The following is a 26,211-nucleotide window of genomic DNA, read 5'->3' as shown; positions in this document are numbered from 1 at the left end:
TCTGTTCCTATTGAACACTATTGATCTTCTCAGCAGCCATAGTACCTCAACAACAGAACATGCAATCCACTGAGCGTAAGGAGGTTTGGGCTTGTACTCGTACTTGGACAGGAGACCACCTTGGAAAAGCTTGGGTGGCAGGACGTGCTGTCTCTGTGGTCTTTGTGGATCCCAGTTCCTGGGTGCCGTGATAGGAACGTGGTACTAAACAAAACCAAAGTCCTGCCTCTGAGGTCATAAAAGATCCTGGGTCATTTCCTTAAGAGTAGGGTGTTATACTGATATCTGGCTACAATAAAAAAAATTATTTCCAGCTCATGTTAACATTAAGTGTACAGTAATAAAAGCAAGGATTGGAAATTAATCATGTAAAAAACAAACATGGCATTTTTGGTACCTACATCAGTGATTTAAAGCAAAGTAAGGAAATACAAGGAAATTTTAAAATATGAGCAGGTTAGGGAGACTTTTCCACCAGTGATCACTTCTCTGGGGTTTTTATGAAATATATCCCAAGGATAAAGCAGCAGAGCCCTGTCTACCACTGTCTAAACAGCCCTGTTCACAATGACCCTTCCAGCACCTGTTCCTTTAAATGAGTGATGAGCTGCAGCTCAGTCCAGTCTGAGAGCCCAGGAGCGGGAAGAGAGTGAGCAGAGGAACCGAGCTCTAGTTTTAGCCATTTTCATATGGTCTTTTTCTTCTCTGGTCTTGTTTTCTCCTTTTTAATCCATATATTTGTTTCTCCACTTTTTTGTTTGTTTTGACAAACTTTTAACCAAGTGTTTGAGCGCTCACGTAAACACAGGTCCAGCGCTGTGACTGGAGGCTCAGATAAGAAGACACGAGAGTTCTAAAGTCACTGTACTCTATGTACGATTCAGCACAAAATCAGAATGGTTTATTTTATCACAGCCAATATTAAAAAAAAAAAACAAGTGGGTTGTTTTAGTTTGGTTTGCCAGTTGGTATATGTTCCTCATGTAGTAATTTTTGTTTTATACAGTTCTTTTCTAAATCTAAAAGAAATATTGTCATCTACTGCTTTCTGTATCAGCAGCTGCATGTAATTCCTGTGTATGTTCCCTCATATGCCTACTGTTCTGTCTCTGTCTCTTTCTCTTCCTTTCTCTTCCTCGCTCCCTGGGTAATGGAGATGCATGTCCAAATGGATAGTAGATCTTGTCTGTTTGACACTGAGTGTGGGTTAGAATTTACGGTGCATGCTGACACATCTGTCTGTTCTCTGTCCCTGCAGGTAATTCCCAAATGGGGGCCACAATAGTAGATGCCCTGGACACCCTCTATATAATGGGACTACATGGCGAATTTAAAGATGGCCAGGAATGGATCGAACAGAACTTGGATTTCGGTGTGGTGAGTGCTCACGCCTTTCACTGGCTACAGGACCAATAGGGATGTGTCCCCGTTTTTAAGGTTGAATAGTCTGCCTGTGGTATCAACTCAGTATCGATCGCTCAGTGTGTGCCAACAAGCTTGAAAAATTGTACTGATTCAAACATCCTACACTCTTAGCAAAAAGGGTTCTGTATAGTACCAAAAAAGGGTTCTTTGGCTTGTAATAATAGTGGAACCCTTTTTGGTGCTATATAGAACCCTTTTCATAGGGTTCTATATAGAACCCTATGAAAAGGGTTCTATATAGAACCCTATGAAAGGGTTCTTTTCAAGGGTTCTATATAGAACCGTTAATGATACTATAAAGAACCATGTTTCCATGACTTTTTTAATTTAATTGCAAATTCTTTAAAATGTACAAACTTAATATTTTACTGCATAGATCACTTCATGAAATAACAGGAGACCATATACTAGTAAATATTTTTATTTATTGAGTTAATTCATAATAAACAATTTAATTTCATTCAATACATCAAAATGGCATTTGTCAATTCACAATACTAAAATGTATTGTCATGTTGAAGCAAAGACTCCTCCAACATGTATACACACACATTCACACCGGCCATATCATTATGTACATCTAGCATGTATCGAGACTCATTTTCCATTTTATCAGCTCTATTTACTATAGAGGAGCACTTTGTAGTTCTATAATCACAGACTGTAGTCCGTCTTTTTCTCTGAAAAATTTCAAACTCAGCACTGCAGTGACATGGTGATTATGTCACAAGACACAGCGGTGCTGCTGGAGATTTCAAAGCCCTCAGTGTCACTGCTGGACTGCGAATGGTCCATCAACCAAAAGCATCCTTGTACCAGTGCAACACACACTAACACACCACCACCACATCATTGTCACTGCAGCGCTGAGAATGATCCACCACCCAAATCATGCCTACCCTGTGGGGGTAATATGTGAGTCCTGACCATGGACAAACAAGGTGAATGGGAGATAAAGTATGCAGAGAAACAGATGGACCATTGTCTGTAACTGTATAACTACAACGTGATATAATGTAGAAGTACCTAATGAAGTGGTCAGTGAGTACATTGAAGACCGTTGAAGTATAACAGGAATATATACATTCTTTATATATTTTAAATTCAAATACTTACAAGAATGACTTAAAATTTTAAATTTACAATTAAAGCACCCAAACTTACTAAACACTGAAACTTGTGATTTGTCCAAACAATCCTAATAATATCTGTGGGGGGAAAAACTGCAGGACTTACATTACATATGACACAGAAATGCAGAAAAAACCTGAACTACACTGGATGATATACTAAAGTTTGCAAAATATTGAATCTTATTTCACATTCAATAAACATGTTCAACTGTGAGAAGCTCAAGTAAATATCTGAAAAACAAATGTAAAGTCTACTCACAGAGAGAATTGAATACTCGCTTCAGCGTAATTGGAAGGAATCTTTCCTCCTTCATTTTAAATACAAATGCTTCAAGGAATGTAAGAGTTTTTTTAAGTCCTTTAGGGTACTCCACCCCAAACACAAAGTAAGTGCTGAAGAGTACACCAAGGGCAAGCGAGACATCTGTGCAGTCGTCCACCATGATCTCCTTGTCCATGGTGACTTTCACCAAACTGTACTGCAAGGGAACTCCCTCCTTACAGCCACTTAAAATAATCTGTGGTGTGACGATATCTAATGTGTCTGACTAGACAGAAACAGAAAATGACCTGGTCACATTAAATAAACAAACATATCCAAATGTTACATTTGACTTTTTAAAAGAAGCTTACTTCCTCAGCTGTGAAGAGAAGTGAGGAATCCTCACTGAACAGAGACGGAAGGCACAGGATGGCTGCCTCTAACTGCAGACCTATAATCAATTAAAAATATTTTAAATCAAGGAGTGCCACTCCCAAGTCATTTTCAAGACACAAAAGCTTGAACTCATTGCACAAAGTTTTGGAAGGGAAGGGCAAAATTTCTCCAAATAGACTTTAAATTCCTCATTGGTCTTTTAGCTTCAGTTTTCCCATGCATCTTTTTCAAGTGAGCATAAAAAAAACCTAACGTTTGCAGATCCCACTGTAGCTACATGACTTACTACATGTTTGATGGCATAATATGTCATTTCAATAGTTGTCATGATCTACTGGTTAATCAATGGGAATATTTGGCAAAATCACATAAATATTGCAGGTAATGGTATAATGTTTTTGCCACCATCATGGCACTAGCCTTGCGCCCAATGATTCAGAGTAGGCCTGAACTGGATAAGCGGTTAGAGACAATGAATGAATGAATGAATGAATGAACGAATGAACGAATGAACGGTTGTACTATTTAAAACAAGGAAGTTCGGATGTTCTCACCTTTTTTTACAGGACCTTCTTGGCAGTCCTCAATGGTCTCCAGACATCTCTTAATCACTGCAGTGCGAGATGCTCGCAGTAAAATCATGGGGGCCATTTTGCTCAGCACTGTAGTGACTTGCTTGTCTATGTCAATGTGTTGGAGATCTTTCATTTCCAAAAGCAGCTGTTGGTGTTCAATATCCAAGTTATTAATGTTACCATGTAAAAAAACGTGTTAATTGCAAGACTAACAAATACATAAAACATACAATTTCAGGCAACTTAAGGCAAGGGAATTCCATTAAAATCTCTCTTGTAGAATGGGAGGAGATATATGTTCTTCTGTATCCTCTTGTCTTTGTCATCTGCTCTTGTAGAAACAGCATATCTGGTCGGACCTTCTTTACCTCCTCAGCCATTGTCTTGACAATTTCGGTTATGTTTCTCTCCTCCATACACACTTCAGTTGCAACAGCACCATTAACCTATATGAATTCACACAACCAACTTGAACTTACACAAGAGACAATAAGTGACATGTGAATATAGCCATGTACAAAGTGAACGTTCTTTTGTACGTACAGCAAGTCTTCTCCCTGCTTTAAATTGTAATTGGACAACCTCAGATGTACGCTTTCTGCCAGAACCTGGAATTGCAAACTTTGTTCTCATCCTGAGAACTTCATCATCGCTGATCAGCGGGCGTCTCTCCTTTTTGAACTTGTTCTTTAAGGACTCGTGCAGAGCATCCTAACAGAAAAACATGGCAAACACATGGCTCTCATAAATCAATTTACACTGAAAACATAAGTGAGTAAATACATTTTGAAAATATTAACTACTTACAAAACCTGATCCAAAGTTCTCTCTCAGGCATGGGTATATGGTTATGAGTGAAGACAACAACTGAACATACTGGTTGTGTGAAGGGTACCTTGGATAAGATTAAGCGAATAATTAAAATATTACAGCATTTTTAATGTTTGATCTGACATGAATGAAAATACTAACAAATACTCCTTTTGTATGGATAAAGACAAGTACCAGAATACACTTACAGTGTTTTACTAGACAGCTGGTCAAATAGAGCCTGCAATAGAAGAGTCCTTATTTTTGACTTCTTTGAGCTTTTGAGTTCAGGGTCTCTCCGTTCCAGCGCAGCCAACAACAATGGGGGGAAGGCAAAATGAGATGAACCCTGTGTTTTTGAGCCACATCCGTGTGTATACTCAATCAAAGATCTATGATGCAAATGAGACAAAATGATAATTATTCTGTTTTTCTGTTAACTATGCTAGTCCTACATCTCCACATGTTCTGGCTAGTTAACTTGGCCATGTATGCAAGAATAAATAACGCTATTCACTTTGACATTGTAAATTTCAGTGCATCATTTTGTAATTAGGATTAAGTTTTCTCTCACAGGACGATGAAGCAGGGTGATGTAAAGTTCGCCTTTCCCATCTGTGTAGCAGTCAAGCGGATGATAGTCTACTTCTTCACCAGGGTACAGAACCATCCAATGGGTAGTAGACTTCACACCATAGGAATGTAAATGTTCTGAATAGTGGGAACTTTGGTAAATCCTCCCACACAGTTTCCACTCACCATGGAACTTAATTATGTGAATCAGTTTAAAAAAAACTGGAATCTCCTCAGCATGTAAAAGATCAAGAATGTAGTAATCTCCAACTTTGTACTGGACTCTGTCATGTTCCAAGTGTTTTGTTTTCCAAACAGAGTCTGCGAAACTTGCAGTATCACTTACAAAAATTTCCCTCAGTTGAGAAGGGAGCACTCGCAAAGGTATTTCTGTTACACTGTGAGGGACTGCTTCTGAATTCCAACTGGTACTACATTGGGACTCCCAACACTGTCTCATTTGGTAGCGCTTTGCAAGAGTTTTTGCAATATTCTGGTAGTTGCTAACCACAGATGAAAGTCGTTTGAAATAGAGGTGCTTTGACTCATACCTAAGACACCAGTGTGCCCTTAGAGGTCCAAAATTCTCTATCAAGCGTGGGTAGTGAACCAAGTAATGGATCTTTGGTATGAAATCATCTGGAAACAATCTTTGAAAACTTGTCAGAAATTCTGTTATTAAAGCTGTCAGAGGACTTAGCCAACTTGTTTTAATGACAGGTGCAAGAAGGATGTCACACACTGATCGCAATAACAGATAGAGATCCCAGTATGAATTCCGTTTAGGAACAAAGTCTCCAATTAGGAAGGGTAGAAGACGAAACAATACAAATTTTTCAACAGCTTTTCCTTGAATTCCACTTCCCTGCAGGATTGTCTGTCTCAACAACACCGGCCTGTGTGTAACATCATTTTGTCCAAAAGGGAACTCCTGGAGTCGTTCATTCAACTGCTGAATTGTGATAAGTTTATCACTGTTCAGATTCTTTAAGACTAACCTTGTAACATGTGGAATTACACCCTCTAATACATCATGCATAAGATCTGGTGGAAAAGATTCGGTCACCTCAAAATGAGGAATTTTTTCAAATGGACAATGCTCAGCAACACCATAGAGAGATTTTGAATTTTGTACTCCTAAATGGCCTCTGTGGTCATCAGGGGTCCGAAGGGAGCAGGATGACTCATCAGTTGAATCACACATGTTGTCATGATGGCACATACAGAATCGACAAATGAAGCCATGACTAAAACATGCACTGAAACCAGCTAGGGAATGGGCAGATAGGTTGTCAGCTGAAATTGAAAAAAGTGCTCCTTTCAGGACATGAGTTTGGCCCTCAACACTGACTGATATTCCTTTGTTTTGTAGCTCTATGAGATCACGGATGAGCGGCTGAAGAATAGGCTCATAACCATACTTTTGTAATAACTTGTTTCGAACTAAAACAGAAACATGTATGTTCTGAAGTTGTGAACGGTACTTTAGTGGTAGATTTCCAACAACAAAATAGAAACAGGCTATCTTGTGAATCAATTTTTTGGAGCCAAGGCTATTCAAAATTTCAAACTCATCTGTGTACAACTGCAATTTTAACAATTTGTCTGACTTTCTGCAACAAAGAAGCACATGCTTCTTCTTAGAAAAAGACCCATCAGTGAAATCTGTTAATGTATCGCCATCAGAAACTCTCTCCTTTTGTACAAACAAGAACACTTCCTTCCTCTTTAAAATATGACAAAGAACTTCCAAAATAGGTATGTACTGAAAAGTGTCTTTTTTCCCTCTCTGGTCAGTTCCAAGTATATACTCAACAGGTTGAACCAATCCAAATTCTTTTATGCAGTACCGTTCAAACTGATAGTCTGAAGTTACATGCTCAAAGCACTTTCCAAATAGATTGTCTTCAATTAGTGCTTTAAGATCTGAAAGGCTATCAAGCTCTGTATGTGCATCTTGAAGGCAAGTCTTTAGCAGAGCTCGATACTGTTCATTGAACAGCTCAATTAAACTTTTTACCTCCTGTGAAATACTATGAGTAACAGTCTTAGAAACAATGTGTTTTTCCTGTAGCTTTAAACAAAACAGGCCAAAGTGTTTCTGAACATTTTCTGTAAAATGGCTTAACTTTTCAGAGAGCAATTCTGTATGGACAATTTCATCATAATCACTGTCTTCGTCACCACCTTCGTCTTCATTAACATACGGCAGCTTGCACTCTTTGTCCAAGTTCTCTTTGATTGAGTTATGTTTACGGAAAATATGAACCTTAAAAGAACTTATTTTCTTGTAAACATTAGGACAACCATTGTCAAGTCCACATTTGACAGAGAAGTTAGGTTCACTTTCATGAAAATACTGCAAATGCCTCAAATATTTTGATAATGAATGTTTCTTAACAGAGCAGTTGGGGCAATAGTACATGGAGCAGGACAGTCCTTTAGGATCTTGTTTGGTGGATCTCACCCATGAAAACATCAGAGAATTCACCCAAACTGTTTCTCTCTAGCCACTGGCATACTTCCGCAGGTGTCCAAGATGTATAGTCACTCATTGTCTATAAACAAAGAAAACACACAGGCATAACATTACTGTAATTTCCAATTTGTCTTTCATCAAAATCACTCAAATCTTGATTTTTGGTCATGTTCAGAGGTAGAACACTAGCTATAACATGCTATAAAAAACCTTTCCAGTGAAAGTTAATGTGGCTTGATGCACTTGATATTATAGCAAGTAAAATCATACTTTTAGTTTTTTTTTTTATCACAGTTGCACATTGTAAACACAACATCCTCACCAAGGAAAATACAAACTTGCCTAAGTAAGCATTCCTTTTAAACCATTCTTTCTAGCAAATAAAATATTCAGTGTTAAATGACATTTCGGCAGCTCCATATGAAATATTCATTCAGATAGTTGTCGCTAGCTACATTATTACTATTATTCTTGTCAAAGTTTACAAACAACTCCAACTGCAAAAATCTAGCTAGCTAAACTACATCTGAATATTAACAACGGCTAAAATAACGACCGCTAGCGAGTTAGCATTAAGCTAACAGTCTTCTAATGTCGAACTAAAAATTAAATAAATCGTTAGCTATTATTACATTGTCTGGCATCGCACCTAGTCAGTCTAACACGAAAGTTTTCCAGCTAAATGTAGCCGCGGGTTCTAAGCCTGGCGATAAATTACTTTGTGTTTACAGACTGTGGACTTACCTCAGAAAAGTGTGAAGGGTAGCGCGCTCGAGCTGCGGCGTTTGTTCACCGGCAGCCGCGCTGAACATGCGCATTCCCGCGCCCAGAGACAACGCCAAACTGGTCCCGCAGCGAACTGAACTTCGCACCGAGAGAGAGACTCATGTCTAGACCAGCATATCTAAGACGTTCAGTGTTATAACTTACTGTTCAGTCTCACAAAGCTGCAGCTGGCACAGATGGAAAATAAAGAACTATTTTGTGAAGCTTGCGAAGTATTTAATCAAGATAACTAGAAAAGCAATTTTAATTTTTTTTTCACAACGAAAACCAGGCAACCATGTTTTGCCATTTTCCTCAACGAATAAACACTAACCAAAAATTGAATGATAAATGACCCATTATTTCTGATTTTGAAAACAGAAAATCGCAAGGAAATAAAACATTTGAAGAGGAGTTGACTCCCAAAGAATCGATTCTTCCAACTTCTGAGAGTCGCTCGTATAAATTCTAGGCCAACGATTCATAGAGTTCCATCTCTTAGAGTCGACTCAGTCTCTATATGCAGAGCACTTTAAACTTTAATTGTAAATGTTAAATAAATGAAAAATGTATTTGAAGAAAAATGGCAATTTTTTCCATATTTCCTTATTTTTAGATGTTAACGTTTTTAAATGTAATATCATTTTAAGCTTTTGTTTATTAAGGTTATTATTAAAATATAGCTAAAATATAGTAAAACTTTAAAATTACATCCCTAAAATTAGGCTATTTGTTATTAATGTTAATTGATTAATTCACATTTTAGTCAAAAGCCTTAAGCTAAATCAAAATCAGCTGCCAAAATTAACTGTAGAAATTGTTCCAAAATGTAAATAAAAAAAGACAACAATAATAAGCATAATAATAATAATAAAAATATTAATAATGAATAAAAACAACAACAACAATAATTTATATATTGTCTAGAATGTATTGGTTCGTTTTGTTACAGACTCATTACAGCTGCATAAATAATAATGACTTATTATTGTTATTATTATTATTGCAGCTTTAATGAGCCCATAGCAGTAAGAACCAATACATTTTGGACAACATGCATAAAGAAGTAAAATAAATTCAGGACAACACATAAAAACATATACTTGACCCCCAATGCCAGCATACTGTAGCATAATTACACAATAACACAAACAAAGAACCCTTTCCTGAGCTGCAAAGAACCATTTAGGTATTCAGAGAGTTCTTTGAGTATTCATGGTTCTATATAGAACCATTGCCTGTAGCAAAGAACCCATGAAGAACCCTTTTTTTTAAGAGTATACACAAAGTGCATTTATCAGTGCAAAGATGTGGTCAACAGAGAGATTAGGAGATAGAACAGTGAACGGTGGTGCTGATAAATGACAGGGTTTTACGCATAGCTGTACCATAAAGCCATTAAAGCATCAGTTCTTTAGGTTTTCATTGTTAAAGTTAAAGAAATGAGTTGTTCACATCTGAGGCTACTTTTCCAAAAGAGAGAGACATGCTGCAGAGCCTTTTCACACTGAAAAATACCAGACTGCTGTGGAATTGCTTAGAAGCAACTAGCTGACTCATGAATTGACAGCCATTTTACCTTCTTTTTATTTTTATTTATTTATTTATTTAAACATCATGTTCTTCTCCAGCAACAGAAGAAGCACGTTTGCAATTTGGCCAAGCTCTGAAACCGTTGTTTTGCATTTTTTTGAGTGCATTAGCACTTTTTGGACTTAGGTGTGATAAGAGAGCAGTGGATCTGACACATGGTTGTATCCAAGAGACAGCGCTAGCACCATGGAAACAATGTAGACGAGGACAGTTCAGCCAAGCAAGCTGAAGAAAAGCCTCAAATGAGCAGACAGTCTAAGGTTGAGCAGAAATGGTAGGCAAAATAAGTTGGAGAATAGAGCCGTCCCAGAGAGATCCCCCAGGGACTCCTCTATCCCCGATTCACTTTCAGTATGGCTCTGCCATTAAAGAATCTTCTTCCAGTCCATGCTCTCTCTCTCTCTCTCCTTCTGTCTGGCTTTTTTTTTTCTCCTCTTTGTCAGATACGGTGGAGTGAGCTGGGTCTTTCATATCTCTTCTCTTTCCTCATTTTGGAATCGTTTTTTTTTTTTTTTTTTCCCTCTTTCTTTCTAGTCTTTGTGCTCTCTTCTTCTTCTTCGTCTTTGTCTTCTTCTTCTTCTGTCTTTCTCATTTTGTTTTGTCTTTCTCATTTTGTTTTCCACAGTCCTTCTCAGAGTTTCTCCTCTGGCAGGTTTTGCGTACTGGGCTTTTTTTTCTTATTCAGAAAGATTGCAGGCCTAATTCTTAGTTCCTTTATACTTTTGTGTCTTGCTGTCTTCTTACTGTCTTTTCCTTTTCCACAGTTGTATGTGTTTCTGCGAACATTTTCATTGGCTTTATGCTCCTTTCATATTTTGTTTTCTGTTTCCTCTCTCTCTCTCATACACTGTATTTGGCTCTTGCTTCTCTGTTTTTCTGAACATTTTCCTGAAGCCTTTGATTCTAGAAGAGATTAACCTTTGAGCAGTTTACTGCAGCCTGCCTGGGCTCAACAGGTTACAGTGCTGTGGGTCAGTAGGACCAGGCTAATTGATTCTTTTTTTAAAACAAGTGTATGTTACTAGGAAAGAGAGTGGTGGGCTGTCATTAAAAGAAATAAGGGCGTAGTGTGAGGGTGTAATGAATGAAGGCAGACATGCGCATGCACTTGCCCAATTCAGCAATCTGTACTTGTCCTAGTAGTCTAATGCTGACTGACATTTCATTTGTGTTATGTTGTCAGCTCTAGGCAGGATGTTTGCTTACAGGATTCAGGATGCAACTACAATTAGGTCTAGCTGGAGTTTATTTTAGAAGCCCCTTTAATATCCTTAAACAAAGTTCTCTTTATTCAAGGATAGTTGTTCCTCTGTAACATTGCTGAACAAATCAGTGCATAGCATAGATTTTTGCTTTAATCATTAAATCATATCAACCACATCATGTTTGACGAGAAAAGTGCCTGTTAAATATGAAATGAAACTCCTTAAAGCCTCAGACACATGTGGCTTTCTCAGCTCTGCTCTTTGTTCCAGGCTAATGACTGTGTATGCTTGGGACAGAGCAGCTGCTTGACCTTAGCATCCCACTGTTTGGCCCTTCAAGTAACTTGTGGTCAGACACAAGCTTCTTCCTCTCTCAGATTTTGCTGCCCTCTCATATCTTTCAAAAGATCACTTTGTTTAGACCAGGAGTAGAGAAATACTTTTATTTTGATTGGAATTACAGTATCGTCTGCTCACGTGAACTCAAATTAGTGGCTTGTTTTTAGATTGACTGTAGTTTGTCTCTCTAGCTTGTCCTGATTTTACCAGGAATAAAACACTAAAACATTTTCACTTTAGAAAGTATCCAAGCCACTGTAATTAAAGCTGACTGTTTAAATATTTTCAGACTTGACTCAACTACTCATTGACGTTAAAAACTCGTTCAATGGGTTGTTCATAAACTATTATTGTGAGGTATTTCTTCTCTCTCTCTCCCCCATCTCTCTCTCTCTCTCTCTCCCTATCTCTCTCTCTCCCCCCATCTCTCTCTCTCCCCCATCTCCCCCCCCCCCCCCCATCTCTGTCCTGTGGGTGTACTCTGTCTCTTTTTGATGGTGTTGGTTTGATGGATGGGGCTGCATGCCATCGGAATTAATTGTGGCGGTTAAACCAAAAGCTGAATTAATAGACCTTGGTTTGAAAACGGTCATATCTGAATTAATCTGGTCCATGCACACTTTTGTCAGAATTAATAGACATGGTAAATGAAGGCTAAGCAAGGCGACCCGGCTGAAACATGGTCTTGTCTTTTTTGATTAAAAGGAAGTTTAATCTGCTTCACTAGACCTGTCTGAGGAACAGCTGACGCTGTTTGAAAACTGTTTCAGGAAGGAGAGGACGACAAAATAAGGAAATGCAAAAAAAAAAAAAAAGTTCTGCTGTGCATAATACACCTGCAAAACTCCCAGAGGCAATAAACAAATCACAATATTTGTTTAATAGATGTATATTCTTACTTTGTGAAACACACCTCTAACAAATTAAATTATACAATGACAATTACTTTCTAGACCTGTTGGAGAAACATTTGCAGACATACAGTGCTGAGGAAAAAATGGTGGAGTTGCCGTAAACTTATATAGGCAAGTTGAAAAATACTATGTTATATGATGCCATGTGTCTGCAGTTAACAGTGAGGGCTTACAGACTTTAACGAGCTGTTGGACTTGGCCCCAACAAGAGAGGTGTCTTGTTGAAACAATGGAAGGGATTATAAAATTCCTTCAAGAAGGAAATCCAAAGAAGTCCAATATGGAGTGTGGAATGAGATGGTTGTTCCCAGTCAGCTGTGTTAAAGTATGGTGCAGTTATGAACGAAATGGGCAAGTTATAATTTGAAAACATACAGGTAGATGGAGGAAGACATTAAAGTATCACTTTAGAAAACTCAAAGCGAAATGCATTGAAAATAGAGAATGCAGAACAAACCATAAAACAAATGGGGGCAAAAAGGAGTCAGTATATGAAGAAACTGGCTGAATGAAATGACATTTACAGATGGAAAAACCCAAACGAAATCCACTGCTAACCTAACACCTAAACAGAAGACAAAATTACAGTGGGTTAAAGAGTAGCTATCATGGAGTGTGTATGATTAGATCAAAGTGATATTTAATGATGAATCATGAATCAGGATGCAGGAACTTGCAGATGCAGTATCAGGCGCAGAGATGTCCCGGAGTGCTCGTTCACACATGCAGCTTGTAGCAGGAGATGAAACATGTGATTTAGGGGTGGTGCACAGTGCTTGTACAGCGTGTGCAGGAGAAACTCCAGAACATTTACTAGGGCTTGAGGAGGATAAGGTCCGGGACGAATGTTGCGGTTGGTCGCTTTCACACATACAGCTCCTCCGGGTAAACTCTGGAACATTTCTGGATTGCCATGCATGTGTGAAAGGGGCATAAGATATATATGCCAGGTATAAACAACAGGGTTAGATTGTGGAGAGGTCATAGAGGGGTATAATCACTCCTCTGACCTCTCATAGCACGCATAGCAAGGTGTAATCACTCAGAACAGTCTATGGATGGGGCATAGTGAGAATTAGTCACAGCAGAGAACATGCTCGGCAAATATTTATCAAATGGCAATCCCATGAAGGAATCGTTCTTTCTCAGTCAAATAGATTCATATATATATAGGTTCTATCCAACATTTCTGTGCCATTTTGCACTGTATACCTCTATGCTGTTAAATAATCTAGAAATAATTTGAAACCGTGTTTCAAAATTTATCATGAAACCAATGACAACATACTATGAATTGCCTATTCTAATACTGTACTGGAATTGTACAGTGTTAATTTAAAGCCAAATTACTGTTCTTTATTTATTCTGTGTGATATAAATCTATGGTCTACGGTCTATTGTAATACCATACTTTTTGGTTTTTCCATGCTCACATCTCTGTTTGTAATCAGTTACAATCATTAAATTTTTGATCAATACCAAAATATTGACCTGAAGACAGTATTCCAGTGCAATCATTTATGAGTAATTAGTTTCCTTGGCTCTGTTACAGTAACTAACATTGTTTTGGTTGGTGTCATTTACATGAGTCAGTGCACGTTAGCTAACCGATGGTGTGAGTCTGTATGTGTGTGTGGCCTTCCCTCACTCTAAACCCTGATGCTGAAACTGACAGTGAGAGATGCTGACTAGGCCCTGCAAGTTCTTTATGAGCTTTGGCTTGCATCAGTCATCCTCATATCGGACTCCACTAAAACATGTCCAGGCAAACATGCACATATACAAGACATACACACACACAAGACATACACACACACACACACACACACCCATCCAAATCCTTTCTCCTCAACAAGCACATTATTCTACAGTCTGTTCACATTCCAGAAACTCCATTCTCACTTCTGAGTGACACTCTCTCTGAATTTATGATGTACCCTTATGTAAAGGTGAAAGATATGGCAAGACTATAATATCACGGTTCTTTACACATCAAAATGCAGTGCACAATGTGCAATAATTTGGAATGGAATAAAAGCAACTTGCAGTGCCACATTTCTTAAGAACACAAACTCTAATTAACACTTCACATTCAGTGTACAAAAGGCTCTGCAATTAAGATAGATTAAGCTATTTTTCTCACTTTGCTTTATTCTTTAAATACTGATATTGTCAAGTTATGATCAGAATAGAATATTGTGACACTTCATCGGACAATAAATACTGTCATGTTTTGTCTGTAGAGATTTGAACATTGTTGTTCTTTTATCTCTTAGAATGCAGAAGTATCTGTCTTTGAGGTCAATATCCGCTTCATCGGAGGACTGCTGGCTGCCTACTACCTCTCTGGACAAGAAGTAGGTCACTACTGTTTGATTTGTGCATGACCAGGTCAATCAAAATCTTGTGGTTTTATTGAAAATCATTGAGATGTCTTCAAATGTTTTGTGCTTAAAATGACTTGCTCTCGAAAGGAAAGTCCTGCCTGTCCTGTCGGAAATGTCTAGATAGCTAAAATTTTGACTTTTTTCTGCATGTGTACATAACCACTAGGGAAAGTATGTGGATCACAAGGCTTCTGAAATGTCTTTGAATTTGATTTTACTTTTATCATTTATTCATCCACTTGCTTATTGCTCCTCCTGTTTATTTACGCCCTCTCACACATATTGATGGAAATGAGTGCACTAGGAATACACAGAGGAGCAGAGGTGGCCCAATGGTCCGAGGAGATAGCAGCCTTTGGGGAAATAATAGTCTCTCACTATTAGCCCATGTTAATTAACCCTCCCTCCCTCCCACTCACGCTCTTATCTCCTCTTCAGTATTAAAGGAGGAAGGTGTAAATCTTCTCTTCTCTTCTTCCATATCCTTCTTTATCCTTTTCTTCTTTGCTGGCCTGCGTATCATCGGGTCCTCCTGCTTTTGGTATAAATGTGAAAAATCCAGAGGACTTAAGATTCAGCCGAGCATCACAGCCCCACTTCATAAGATTGCTGCAGAAATGGGCTCTATCTGGAACGCAAAATCACACCAGAAATCACCCCTAACCTTCAAACTGGATGCCCCTTTTTATCAACGTTTCCTACCAGCACCTCTTTCTCTCTTCACTTGTTTTCATACAGCTATTAACCAGTAGAGTTGCTCTGCCAGTGGTGCATGCAGAGTCAAGTGTGAATAGGTTCAGGTTTCCTGGCTATAGATGCACCTCAGACTGCCCTCATTTAGCCTGAGGCAGTTAAGAGGGTGAAGGGCTGCTGCCAGTCTCTCTGCTGCTAATGGAGTAGCAGATGGAGCAGGGCTCCTTTCCTCTCGGCTGAAAGAGGCATATTCACACTAAGGAGGACGCCTTTGGATCAGGAGAATAGAGAAACGATAAAGAATAGATCAAAGAAATTGAACTGATAAAAGAAACTGAGCATGCAGTCGTCATTGAAAGGTGAAACGAATGGAGGAGAGTAAAGATAAATGACTGTAGATTAAAGTGGGAGTGCAGAGGATAGAGGACCACATCACTATTTGCTCCTAAAATCGTGTATATGGCAGAAGGTCTTTCACAGCCTTGTTGTAGCTTTTCTATTATACAGTACTGCCTGTGTTAAAGCTATATTTTGGTGCTTCAGGAAGTGTCCCTGTCTCAAAGCTCCAGGGTCCCGGGGATTGTGGGTTTGAGCCTCACTCTGGGTGACTGTCTGTGAGCAGTTGGGTTTTTTCTCCCTGTGGGTTTCCTCTGGGTTCTCCTGTTTCCTTCCACGGCCCAAAAACACATTGGCAGACGGATTGGTCTCTCAAAAAAGTGTCCATAGGCGTGAATGTGTGAGTGTTTGTCGCCCTGTGAAGGATCGCTGCCCCCTCCATGGTGTGTTCCCGCCTTGCACCCAGTGTTTCCGGGTAGGCTTCAGACACTGCAACCCTGAACTAGCAGTTACAGACAATGAATTAATGAAACTACAAGGCGAATGGTAACTGGCCAGCAATGTTACCAAAAAGTAGCATTTTGCTATTTGTCCCTAAAAAGCAATGCTATTTTTGAAATCCTGAGGACTCACATTTAATAGGGCCTATAAACATAGACATAAGTCATCAGTCCTGTTTTAGCTATGTACAGATTTTACTGAACTGAAAGAAGTTTGCAAAGCAGTGTCTTGACTGAGCAGTGAATTTGTGGAGTGTATAGCACAGTGTATATATTCATGTTCCTCATCTTACTCTCGCTTTAACATATGCCAAGCAGCAGCATAAGTAAGAGTTCTGCATGTTTTTCAATCAGCTTGAGCCCTAGAGATGAGATGAGCAGGCGTGACAGTGTTGAGAATTGGAGAGAAATGATGAAAAGTGCAATGGACAGATGTTGTTGGCAGCTCTGATGAAGGGGTGAGTCTGAGAAGAGCAAAGGGAATGGAAGAGATGGGAAATGGAGCTGAAGATGGAGAATAGAGTGGACAAATGTAGCTGGAGAGAAGGCTTTGTGCTATTATGGCTGTCCTCAGAGCCCCCTGCCCCAGTGGCCCTCTGCTGCCTGTCAGCCTGTTCCAGCCCAGCCTGCAGCCGCATGATCGATGGTGTTTACTTTTCTCTACTCTGCCCTCCTATTTCTCTCCTTTTCTTTTCTCTTCTGCCCCTCATTCTGCACTTCTTATTCTCCTTTTTCAGCCTCCTCCCTCCTCTCATAATATGCTTATTTCATCCCTCAGTTGTATTTTAAGATGATTATGGCAAAGATGAATGATGGCTTCAGGCAAAAATATGCAGTTTGGCCATGCAGTGTGGACTCCCAGCCAATAACTAACAAATCATTAATTGACTGAAGAGCCCTCGTGACTGAAAAGTGGTCCAGTAGCCCCTCTGATACTACACCCTTTTTGTATACTCTCAGCACTCATCAGAGTGACCTCAATGCTGAAGTACTCAGATGATGTGGTCAGTTGTGTTTCTGATCCCACTAGACTGGCTCTGTCAAGCTTAAACGAAAGGTTCAAGGAAGTGTTCAACAGTCTGGAATTGTAATAATATTGTAATAAGTCCACCATTCATTCATTCATTGTCGGTAACCACTTATCCAATTCAGGGTCGCTGTGGGTCCGGAGCCTACCCGGAATCACTGTGCGCAAGGTGGGAATACACCCTATAGGGGGCGACAGTCCTTCGCAGGGCGAGACACATTCATACACTCACTCACACCTTTGGACACTTTTGAGTAGATTATCCGCCTACCAGCGTGTGTTTTTGGACAGTGTGGGGAAACCAGAGCACCCAGAGGAAACCCACATAGACACAGGGAGAAAACACCAAAATCCTCACAGATTAAACCACCACCAAACAGGTATTATTGGAGTGGACTAATTATTATTTGGGTAGCAGTGTTATGTGGTATTTTAAGCACCTAGTTGTCTCTGATGTCAGGAACAGATGACTGTCACAATTTTACTTTGGCCCTTATGAGGGTAATGTAGCTGAAGTGTGTTGTGTTGTTTAAGCTCCAGAGTGAACAGTTCCATCCTTTATTATTTTTGTAAAAACCCTGAGCGAGGAGGAGGAGTAATAAAGACAGCCCTGTGTTGTCTTTACCTGTACAGACCTGGGCAGCAGAGTCCACTGATATTAGATAATAAGTGGAGTTTAGCATAGCTGTGCACTCAGCAGCCTGTCAGTAGCAGCGGTGGAGAGAATGAAACTGATGGTGAAGAAGCCAGGGAGCCATCAGTATCGTCTGGGTTCTTTCGCTCTGTGTCGCTCTTTACCAATTTCTGTGTATCTTTCACAGTTGTGGGGAATATCCAGCGGCCATCAGTCTGTGAAGGGCTGTGCTCAGTCTTCTTTTGTTCCACATGCTTCCTAACAAAAGCAGAACAGACTCAGTACCTTGAGCCTGACAGGGACAGGTAGCTCAAAAATGTGACTGGAGATTGGGACAACGTAATGTGCTGTATTTGCACATTTAGCTGCTGCAGTTGTCTTCTCATGTCTGCTCAAACCACCCCAAAAGAGATTCATCCACTGCTGGGAATTTCACATAGCCTTTGCAGTGGTATGGTGCAGCACAGTTACTAGATTTATTAGATTTTCTTTGCTAGGTGTGATTGTAATTGCAGCAGGAAATTTTGAATATGAGATTATTTGAAAACAAAAAAAATTGAGCAGAACAGAAAAACCCACCCAGTTAAAGACACTGTACTACAACCTTTCAATCCAGTACACTTTTTTATAAATTCCTCACGACACAGTGTCTTAGTGAACTAGATAAATCATTCATTCATTATCTGTAACCGCTTATCCAATTCAGGGTCGCGGTGGGTCCAGTGCCTACCTGGAATCATTGGGCGCAAGGCAGGAATACACCCTGGGCGGGGCGCCAGTCCTTCACAGGGCAACACACACGCACCTACGGACAATTTTTTTTTGAGTCGCCAATCCACCTATCAACGTGTGTTTTTGGACTGTGGGAGGAAACCAGAGCACCCAGAGGAAACCCACACAGACACGGGGAGAACACACCACACTCCTCACAGACAGTCACCCGGAGTGTGAATCGAACCCACAACCTCCAGGTCCCTGGAGCTGTGTGACTGCGACACTACCTACTGCACCACCGTGCCGCCCACTAGATAAATCATTTGTATTCAATCCTGGCTCCTTATTATTCCAGCATACGATGGTGTAAGTGCAGGGCCAGGGGAGACTTTGTGCATGATTTTGTGGGATGGAGCTTCTGAAGAAGCACTGAAGGGAGAGATGTGATTTTTTTTTTTTTTTTTTTTTGTGTTCAGATATCAACAGTCATTCTTTAAAATCAATCTGTAAATCATTTATAGGAATAATTCATTGTAAATTTTAAACATTCTCCTGCAACTTTGAAGCTCAAAAATGACTGCTAGGGCCGTCAAGTAAAACAATCCATCTTGGATGAATACATTATGGATTAGTTAATATTAAGTAAAGACAGTGTGTGTATTTGTCTTATACATTAATTTTGGCAATATAATATATCGCAATGTATTTAGGTATATGTGTGCAAAATATCTTATTAAAATATTTCATTTCATGATTTCCTTTAAATCATTCAAATTCTGTTTACTTTTTTATTGTGACAATGCCAAATTGCAAGCCTTCTATTATGAACAAGATTGTTCCTAGTGATTTGAATTAAATGAGCGCGGTTTTTCATTGTTATCACTGATACTTAATGAGAGCAACAGAATTTGAATTTTTCAGCAACTTCTTGACTCTAGCTGCTGTTATATACTGGTGTATTTGCCCATGCCTCTCATCTAAGCACTATGCAGTATCTCCCAATATACTGATATTACCAACATCAATGGTGTGCTCTTAAGCCTTTTAGTGAAGAAAATTCAACATGGCATGCATTTTAAAAACATTTTGTCAGTGGCTTTTTCAAGAAAGGCCAGATTGGAGCTTGCTTCAAAATCCGTTCGTAAGTGAGAAAGGAGAACTGGGGCTACAGGTGGTTTAAAGTGGCATACTTGGTAAACATCATTAAAATGTTATTAGTTAAGTTGCCTTTGACAGCTGTGTTTTAATGCACAGCCCTTGAACCTCCTAAATTCAAGATAAAAGCAGTAATCATGTGTTAAACACTCATATTCAGCCATCTGAAGTAGAGCAACCAATCGAAACATTAGATAATTATAAACACATGCAGCTCTGGGTTCGGATTTGTTGACTGCTTTGGTTTTATTAGCTGACCTCATGGTAAACCACTTGGTTGACCGGAGTATTCCCATGATGGATCTCAAATTTCCATAAAAAGGGAGAGCAAACGCGCCAGGAAGCTGTAGATAAACAAACACATGATAGAGCCACACTGACAGAGTTAGAGCATTTAATCCAGCTTTAACCCTGTCCTTAGGGACCTCCAGCACACACACTCATTCCCTCCGTTTCACACACTCAGTCTGCTTAATCTTTTTATATGCTTCCATTTGGCATTAAAAGAGCAGACACAGACTAGAGAGAGAAAGCAGAGGGACAATTCACTGCTGTAGGGAATGCCCCTCACTAATATCCTCATATGTGTAATAACAGGATCATCTGCTCTCTTCATGATCTGCATCACTCAGATTAAACACACTCATGCATCCAGTTGATAATCTCTCTCATGCTCACACGCACTCTCACTCTCTCTTTCTGTTGTCATTCCCCCTTTTTCTCTCCCTTCTTTTTCTGTTTTGGTCTCTCTCTTCTTTTTTTTTGTCCATTTTCCTGCCTCTGATCTGTCTCCTCCATTCTTATTTTTCTCCCATTTTGTTTTCTCTCTCTCCCTCTCTCTCTCTCTCTCTCCTGTTATACTTACTCTTTTTTTTCTCAGACTCACAATCTTCCCTAAATGGATCTTTTGTTTATTTACCATAACCATCGATAAGTCTCACCTTTATGTTTTGGAGTGAATGAGAGAGAGGGAGACTGGAGCAGCACACACCTCACACATCAATTTGTGTGATCTGTAATGCATTTTAATGGACCAAATGTGAAGCCTGTCAGGCAGAGGCTAAAAATGGAAACATCAGCAGCTCTGGCTAATGTGCAGGTTATTTCCAAGAGAAAGGCCTTTTCCTGCCGTATGCCTCTATAATGCTTTCAGTCATCACCCAGACGGGTAGTGTTACAACTGAACAGTGGTGCTTGCCTCCTCTGTGTTTCATTACAGAATGCACTTTATATTTTTTGTTTATTTTGTTTTAAAAATCATTCTGTTTGTGGATTCATCTATATTGTCTCCATAAAGTATTTGGTCTAGTGTAGTTTTTACCTGCCTCTAAGAGCACCTGAGGAAGCATATATGTAGTGCATCATCTTAACTTCTGTGTGCTGAGGTGGAGAACATGAAGTTAGGTTTGCCTTCTGCACTATTAAACTGCTTCTAAAGATTCTGAAGGATACTAGAACAGCCTGTTCCCTGTGTGATCTTAGTAATAAGACAGTTGTGTATCCCAGAAACAACGCAGCAGTCCATTTAGAGCAAAACACATGCTTGAAAACACAGAAGGAAACAATTTAGAACATCATGATCACCATTCACATTCATTCACATACATCTGAGAAAATGATAGTTCCCAGTGAAGCAGCTCTCTCAGACCATGTATACACACAGTGCTTGACATTTCAGAGCAAACAGATACTGTTAGGCAGTCATACCAGAGCTTTGGTTTGGGTAATGATTCCACAATAGAAAAAAATGTTGTTTTAAAGTACATATTGATACTTTAGTCTTGAGGGCCTGCTGCGGACTGAAATATGGTCTGCATGAAGTTATAAAATATTTGTTCAGGTTTTAATTGACTGGCTGGACAACATTCAAAGCTGTTGTAAGATTGATTAATGCACTTGACTGCATTTATTAACAGAATTTGGTTTGCTGGGCAACTATAATCTACTGCTAACAAACTGTTTTTTTTTTTCAGAAAAAGAATTAAATGTTGTGGTATTGTAATAGAATTAATTATTTCTATTTTTTTTGTATTTACTTTGTTCTGCTCAACTATAGGTTGCTTACACCTAAAGTGCATTTTTCCTGCAGTGTAAACAATATCAAAATGTGCCTTTTAATGCATTTATTAACTTTTAAAATAAATAAAATGTAGTTTAAAATGTAGTATGACCTGTACCTGGAATCATTGGTCGCAAGGCGGGAATACACCCTGGAGGGGGCGCCAGTCCTTCACAGGGCAACACAGACACACACACATTCACTCACACACATGGACATTTTTGAGTCACCAATCCACCTACCAACGTGTGTTTTTGGACTGTGGGAGGAAACCGAAGCACCCGGAGGAAACCCACGCGGACACAGGGAGAACACACCAACATCTCACAGACAGTCACCCGGAATCGAACCCACAACCTCCAGGTCCCTCGAGCTGTGTGACTGTGACACTACCTGCTGCACCACCGTGCCACCCTTGATCTCATACGTAGACCAGCACCAGCCATGGGAAGTAATCATGTTGAGTCTGCTCAAGTATGAGATCTAGATGTAGATCACTGGATAACATGTTTCTCCTCAGTTCACTTACAACACAACTGGGGTTAAGTGTAGAAACACTGAAATATTTTTAGATACATTTGCTGGTTGTTTTTTGGTGTCTGCTTCCGCTTTCCCTTCCCTCTCAGTTTTCTTTCTCTCAGATTTGCAGCTATATTCTCATTCTTTCCGTCTAATAGGTTTTTAAATCGAAGGCTGTCCAGCTGGCTGAGAAGCTGCTTCCTGCATTCAACACCCCCACAGGCATTCCCTGGGCAATGGTCAACCTCAAGAGGTGAGTTACATATTCTGCCATTGTTAAGCTCTTCAGCATCTTTTCACATTTTAAATGTACATATTTTTCATTCAGATCCATCAACCTTAAACATTCCTAAATGATGGTTATGTGGCCATACATTTTCTATAAAAACCTTTACATAACGTAGTTTTCCTTTCTCTTCATGAAGGTTCTTCACACTTTACAAAAACTATTTGTAAAAAAAAAATTGTTCTTCTGTTGAAGCACTTATTGGCATCTTTGCAACTGTGCCCTTCTGACTGCTGCCCCCACCCTTCAGCTCTAGCTTGCTCTGTAATTCCACTGTGTTTGCTTTCATTTTCTTAAGCGGCGCATTATGTAAGCCTGTTAGCCCTCATGTGAATAGGTCTTCCAGGGCCTTCTCTGCTCTTTCCCTGTTTAATGTGACTGTCCACATAATTTGATTTCAATGGCATAAGATGAAAATTGCACAATTAATCCATTGAGCACATTGCGTATGTACATTAGGCTTTTTGGGCAGAATCAAACGGAGCCTGACACAGCTTTTGTGAATTAATTGGGTGTTTAGAGAACATGGGTTGGGAACAGAGGAGACCACCATGATATTCTTTTCAACGTGTCTCTAATGTTGAAGAAAAGAGCAGATTTTTGTTCCATTAATCCCTGTTCACCCTGGGGGCACTCACCCAGTAATTACAAACACACACAAAAATACATCAGACACAACACATACTTTCCACAGTAGGCTGGCGTGTGTGTACCATGAATGTACACCTTGAAGAGCACAGAGGAGGGGGGTCTTGAAAAAGCAGCACTCAGTTAATACAGCCATTTTTGTGTATTTATTCCATCAAATTGAACACCCTCTAGTTTCATCTCGCTGTAGCTCGGTGTTGAACATGAGTAATATGATGATCTCTGTCTCTCAGTGGTGTGGGCCGTAACTGGGGCTGGGCGTCGGCTGGTAGCAGCATCCTCGCTGAATTTGGAACCCTCCACATGGAGTTTGTGCATCTGACATATCTGACTGGGAACCCTGCCTATTATCAAAAGGTCTGTTTTTATTTTTTATTTTAGTCGTTTGATGTTCTTCTTTGTTTACAAGTTTCTAAATGTATTTAATGTATGTAGTACAATATATATTTTATTGATTATTTCAAAGTATGTAGGTTTTATCACTTTTATTGGCCCCTTAAAATCCTAGACTCATTACATTGTAAGGTTTATTATTCAGCAACTCTGCAAACTGATTTATTCTTAAGGCATGGAAGTGTGTAATAAAAAAGATATGGAAGTGGGTAATAAAATATATGGAAGTGTACAATAAAAAGTTGGATTCATTCCTTTTTTGTTTTAGTGATGTTTTAAAATTATATTTTGAGCTGAAGTTTTATGAGGGAAAGGTGTGTGTGTGTGAGTGTGTGTGTGTGTATATATATATATATATATATATATATATATATATATATATATATATATATAATGTATGTAAATAAAAAATTCTGTTAAACTGAACAAAATCTCCCAATAAAAATCTGTCCTGACAACTCTTGACAGCATATGACAGTAAATTGTCTTTGTGGCATGGGTACGTTCTATAATCTATATATATTATATAGCTGGGTTCAGCTGAAGTGTTACCTGCTGCTCTCTTAATGCTCATAGTGGTTTGCTCCTTGCCTCAGGTGATGCACATCCGGAAGTTGCTGGCTAAGATGGACAGACCCAATGGTCTCTATCCAAACTACTTGAATCCTAGGACAGGTCGCTGGGGCCAGCGTGAGTATATTACTGAACTCTACTTCTTCCCATTGAGGCAAACCTCTTTTGATTCCCTCTGGGAATGTGCTTCCATTTCTAAGACTTTTGGCCGACTTTTGGCAAGGATTATGATATATGGTTATACCTTTCTGCTCATTCTATGCTAGTGAGGAGGTAAAGTAAGTAAGTGTGGTTGAGAGGTGTGACCCAGGGTTTCTGCAGCATAATCCTTTGTGTGCTATTCCTATCTTTAACTCATCTTCTACTCTGCCCTCACTGTATAGGAATTGAAATTGTTTCTATAATTCAAGCAGAAGTTCAGATGGAGTTTTTTTTTTCTGTTTAATAAATGTGTAATTGTGTAGTGAAAACACTCCAGTGTATTTTAACAAAGTCTTAATTACTGAGCTAGATGAAGTTTTAATTACTGTCTCTGTCTCTGAAGTCTAAACTGGAAGGTAAACTGACTGTGCAGAGATGCAAACATTTAAACAAATTACACTTACATTTATTACACAACTGTTAACATGTTGAAAAAAAACATGTATATTGATCCTGGTATAAATGCTCTTTTGCAAAATATAGACCATATGTCGTTTATATAACTACCTAGATATGCGCTCCACGGATATCCACCATGGAGTGTGCTTCGGGAATCTAGGCTGTAATTAAGCCAGAAGCAGAGCTGTCTGAATGAGAGTTCAGTATGAATGACAGGTCATTAAAGTACAGGGTCACTCACTCCCCTTTTTTCTTCTGCCCCATATTCTCTCCTTCCTACATCCCTCTTGCTCTCACAGCTTATCCATGTTAATGTGTCTGTCTGTTGTGCCAGTCTCCAGGCAGTTTATAACAAAGAGGGTTATATTTAGATTTATTTTTTACATTTTCAGAAATGAACTGGACTATATAGAATATTCTGGAGGGTTCTGTCTCTGCAGGTTTTGGAGGTTCCACCCTTTTCATTTCATGTCTGAGTGAGCAGTATTCTGCCTCTTAATCATTACTGCTGCCTCTTCCCCTGCTGTACAGTACATCAATGTCTCGCTCTCTCTCTTTCGCTGGGTTTCCATCCAAAACGTTCTAAAATGTTTTGCACAATAAAGAAATATCGGCAAAACATTTGCTAAATGAATCATGTTTCCATCCACTGCACTTTTGTGAATAAACTTCCCATGATCAGGGAAGGGCTGTTTATATCAAAAACACACTTTATAATGTTTAAAGCTTGATTTAATATTTCTTTGTTAGGGCATCTGTCATTTCTGTGGTATAGAGCTTGTTCTTAATGTTTTGAGTAAAAATAAAATGCTTGGTAGTCTCTGACTTTTGTGCAGTGTTGTATATCTACAATATTCAATACATGCATTAAAGTAAGAAGCTCGGTTGTTGGTGTGGAAACAAAGATATTCTATCTTTTCCACCTCGTCTGAGTGTAAAACTCTTTGTGATATTTGGGTTGTAAAAAAAATTTGCGTTGTAAAAACTCAGTTGATGGAAAACCCTTCTCTAATGCTTTCTAATCCATAACTTGGTCGCCAGTGATCTTCCAGAGTTTATGTTTACGTGGGCTGTGGGGTGGGGACTGTTCACTTTTGAACCAGTACCATTATGGGTACAAGAGTTTCAGTACCAGTACCTAGTGGTATGATGTCATGAGGTTTACTCAGTCATGCAGGGCGCCTGGGTCCTCTAAGAGACTACTGAAAGTGACTGCAT

General features: G+C 39.2%; 2 protein-coding genes across 3 annotated transcripts in view; one reads left to right on the top strand and one right to left on the bottom strand.

Annotated features, from left to right (window-relative positions):
* Positions 1 to 26,211, top strand: part of man1a2 (mannosidase, alpha, class 1A, member 2) — a 102,976-nt gene that overhangs the window by 64,114 nt on the left and 12,651 nt on the right. Inside the window, exons 6-10 of the mRNA XM_066686494.1 lie at positions 1,259 to 1,377; positions 14,746 to 14,826; positions 22,652 to 22,746; positions 23,661 to 23,784; positions 24,417 to 24,510. Coding sequence (XP_066542591.1) covers positions 1,259 to 1,377; positions 14,746 to 14,826; positions 22,652 to 22,746; positions 23,661 to 23,784; positions 24,417 to 24,510 — 513 coding nt within the window. The remainder of the gene's footprint in view (positions 1 to 1,258; positions 1,378 to 14,745; positions 14,827 to 22,651; positions 22,747 to 23,660; positions 23,785 to 24,416; positions 24,511 to 26,211) is intronic.
* On the bottom strand, positions 1,839 to 8,643 carry LOC136710954 (sterile alpha motif domain-containing protein 3-like). Of its 2 annotated transcripts, none has more exons than XM_066686868.1 (8): positions 8,398 to 8,639; positions 4,811 to 7,732; positions 4,599 to 4,686; positions 4,335 to 4,502; positions 4,022 to 4,237; positions 3,771 to 3,936; positions 3,192 to 3,271; positions 1,839 to 3,106 (listed from the first exon to the last, which is right to left on the bottom strand). In XM_066686868.1, the coding sequence occupies exons 4-8, from the start codon at positions 4,422 to 4,424 to the stop codon at positions 2,810 to 2,812; spliced, it is 849 nt and encodes a 282-aa protein (XP_066542965.1). In that variant the 5' UTR covers positions 4,425 to 4,502; positions 4,599 to 4,686; positions 4,811 to 7,732; positions 8,398 to 8,639; the 3' UTR covers positions 1,839 to 2,809. The 2 variants fall into 2 exon arrangements, with proteins under 2 accessions (XP_066542965.1, XP_066542966.1); XM_066686869.1 differs by having other exon boundaries at positions 2,989 to 3,128; positions 8,398 to 8,643.

Source organism: Hoplias malabaricus, chromosome 12, assembly GCF_029633855.1.
Source record: "Hoplias malabaricus isolate fHopMal1 chromosome 12, fHopMal1.hap1, whole genome shotgun sequence".
Lineage (NCBI taxonomy): Eukaryota > Metazoa > Chordata > Actinopteri > Characiformes > Erythrinidae > Hoplias > Hoplias malabaricus.
The sequence above is the reverse complement of the archived record's forward strand: the minus strand, read 5'-3'. Positions and strand labels throughout refer to the sequence as shown.

Excerpts from the sequence above, each read along its gene's own strand:
- LOC136710954 (XM_066686868.1), bottom strand. The coding sequence starts at position 4,424 with ATGAGAACAAAGTTTGCAATTCCAGGTTCTGGCAGAAAGCGTACATCT. Across the intron at positions 4,238-4,334 it reads AAGCAGGGAGAAGACTTGCT|GTTAATGGTGCTGTTGCAAC; the intron begins GTACGTACAAAA and ends GAATTCATATAG. Across the intron at positions 3,272-3,770 it reads AGAAGGTCCTGTAAAAAAAG|GTCTGCAGTTAGAGGCAGCC; the intron begins GTGAGAACATCC and ends AATTGATTATAG.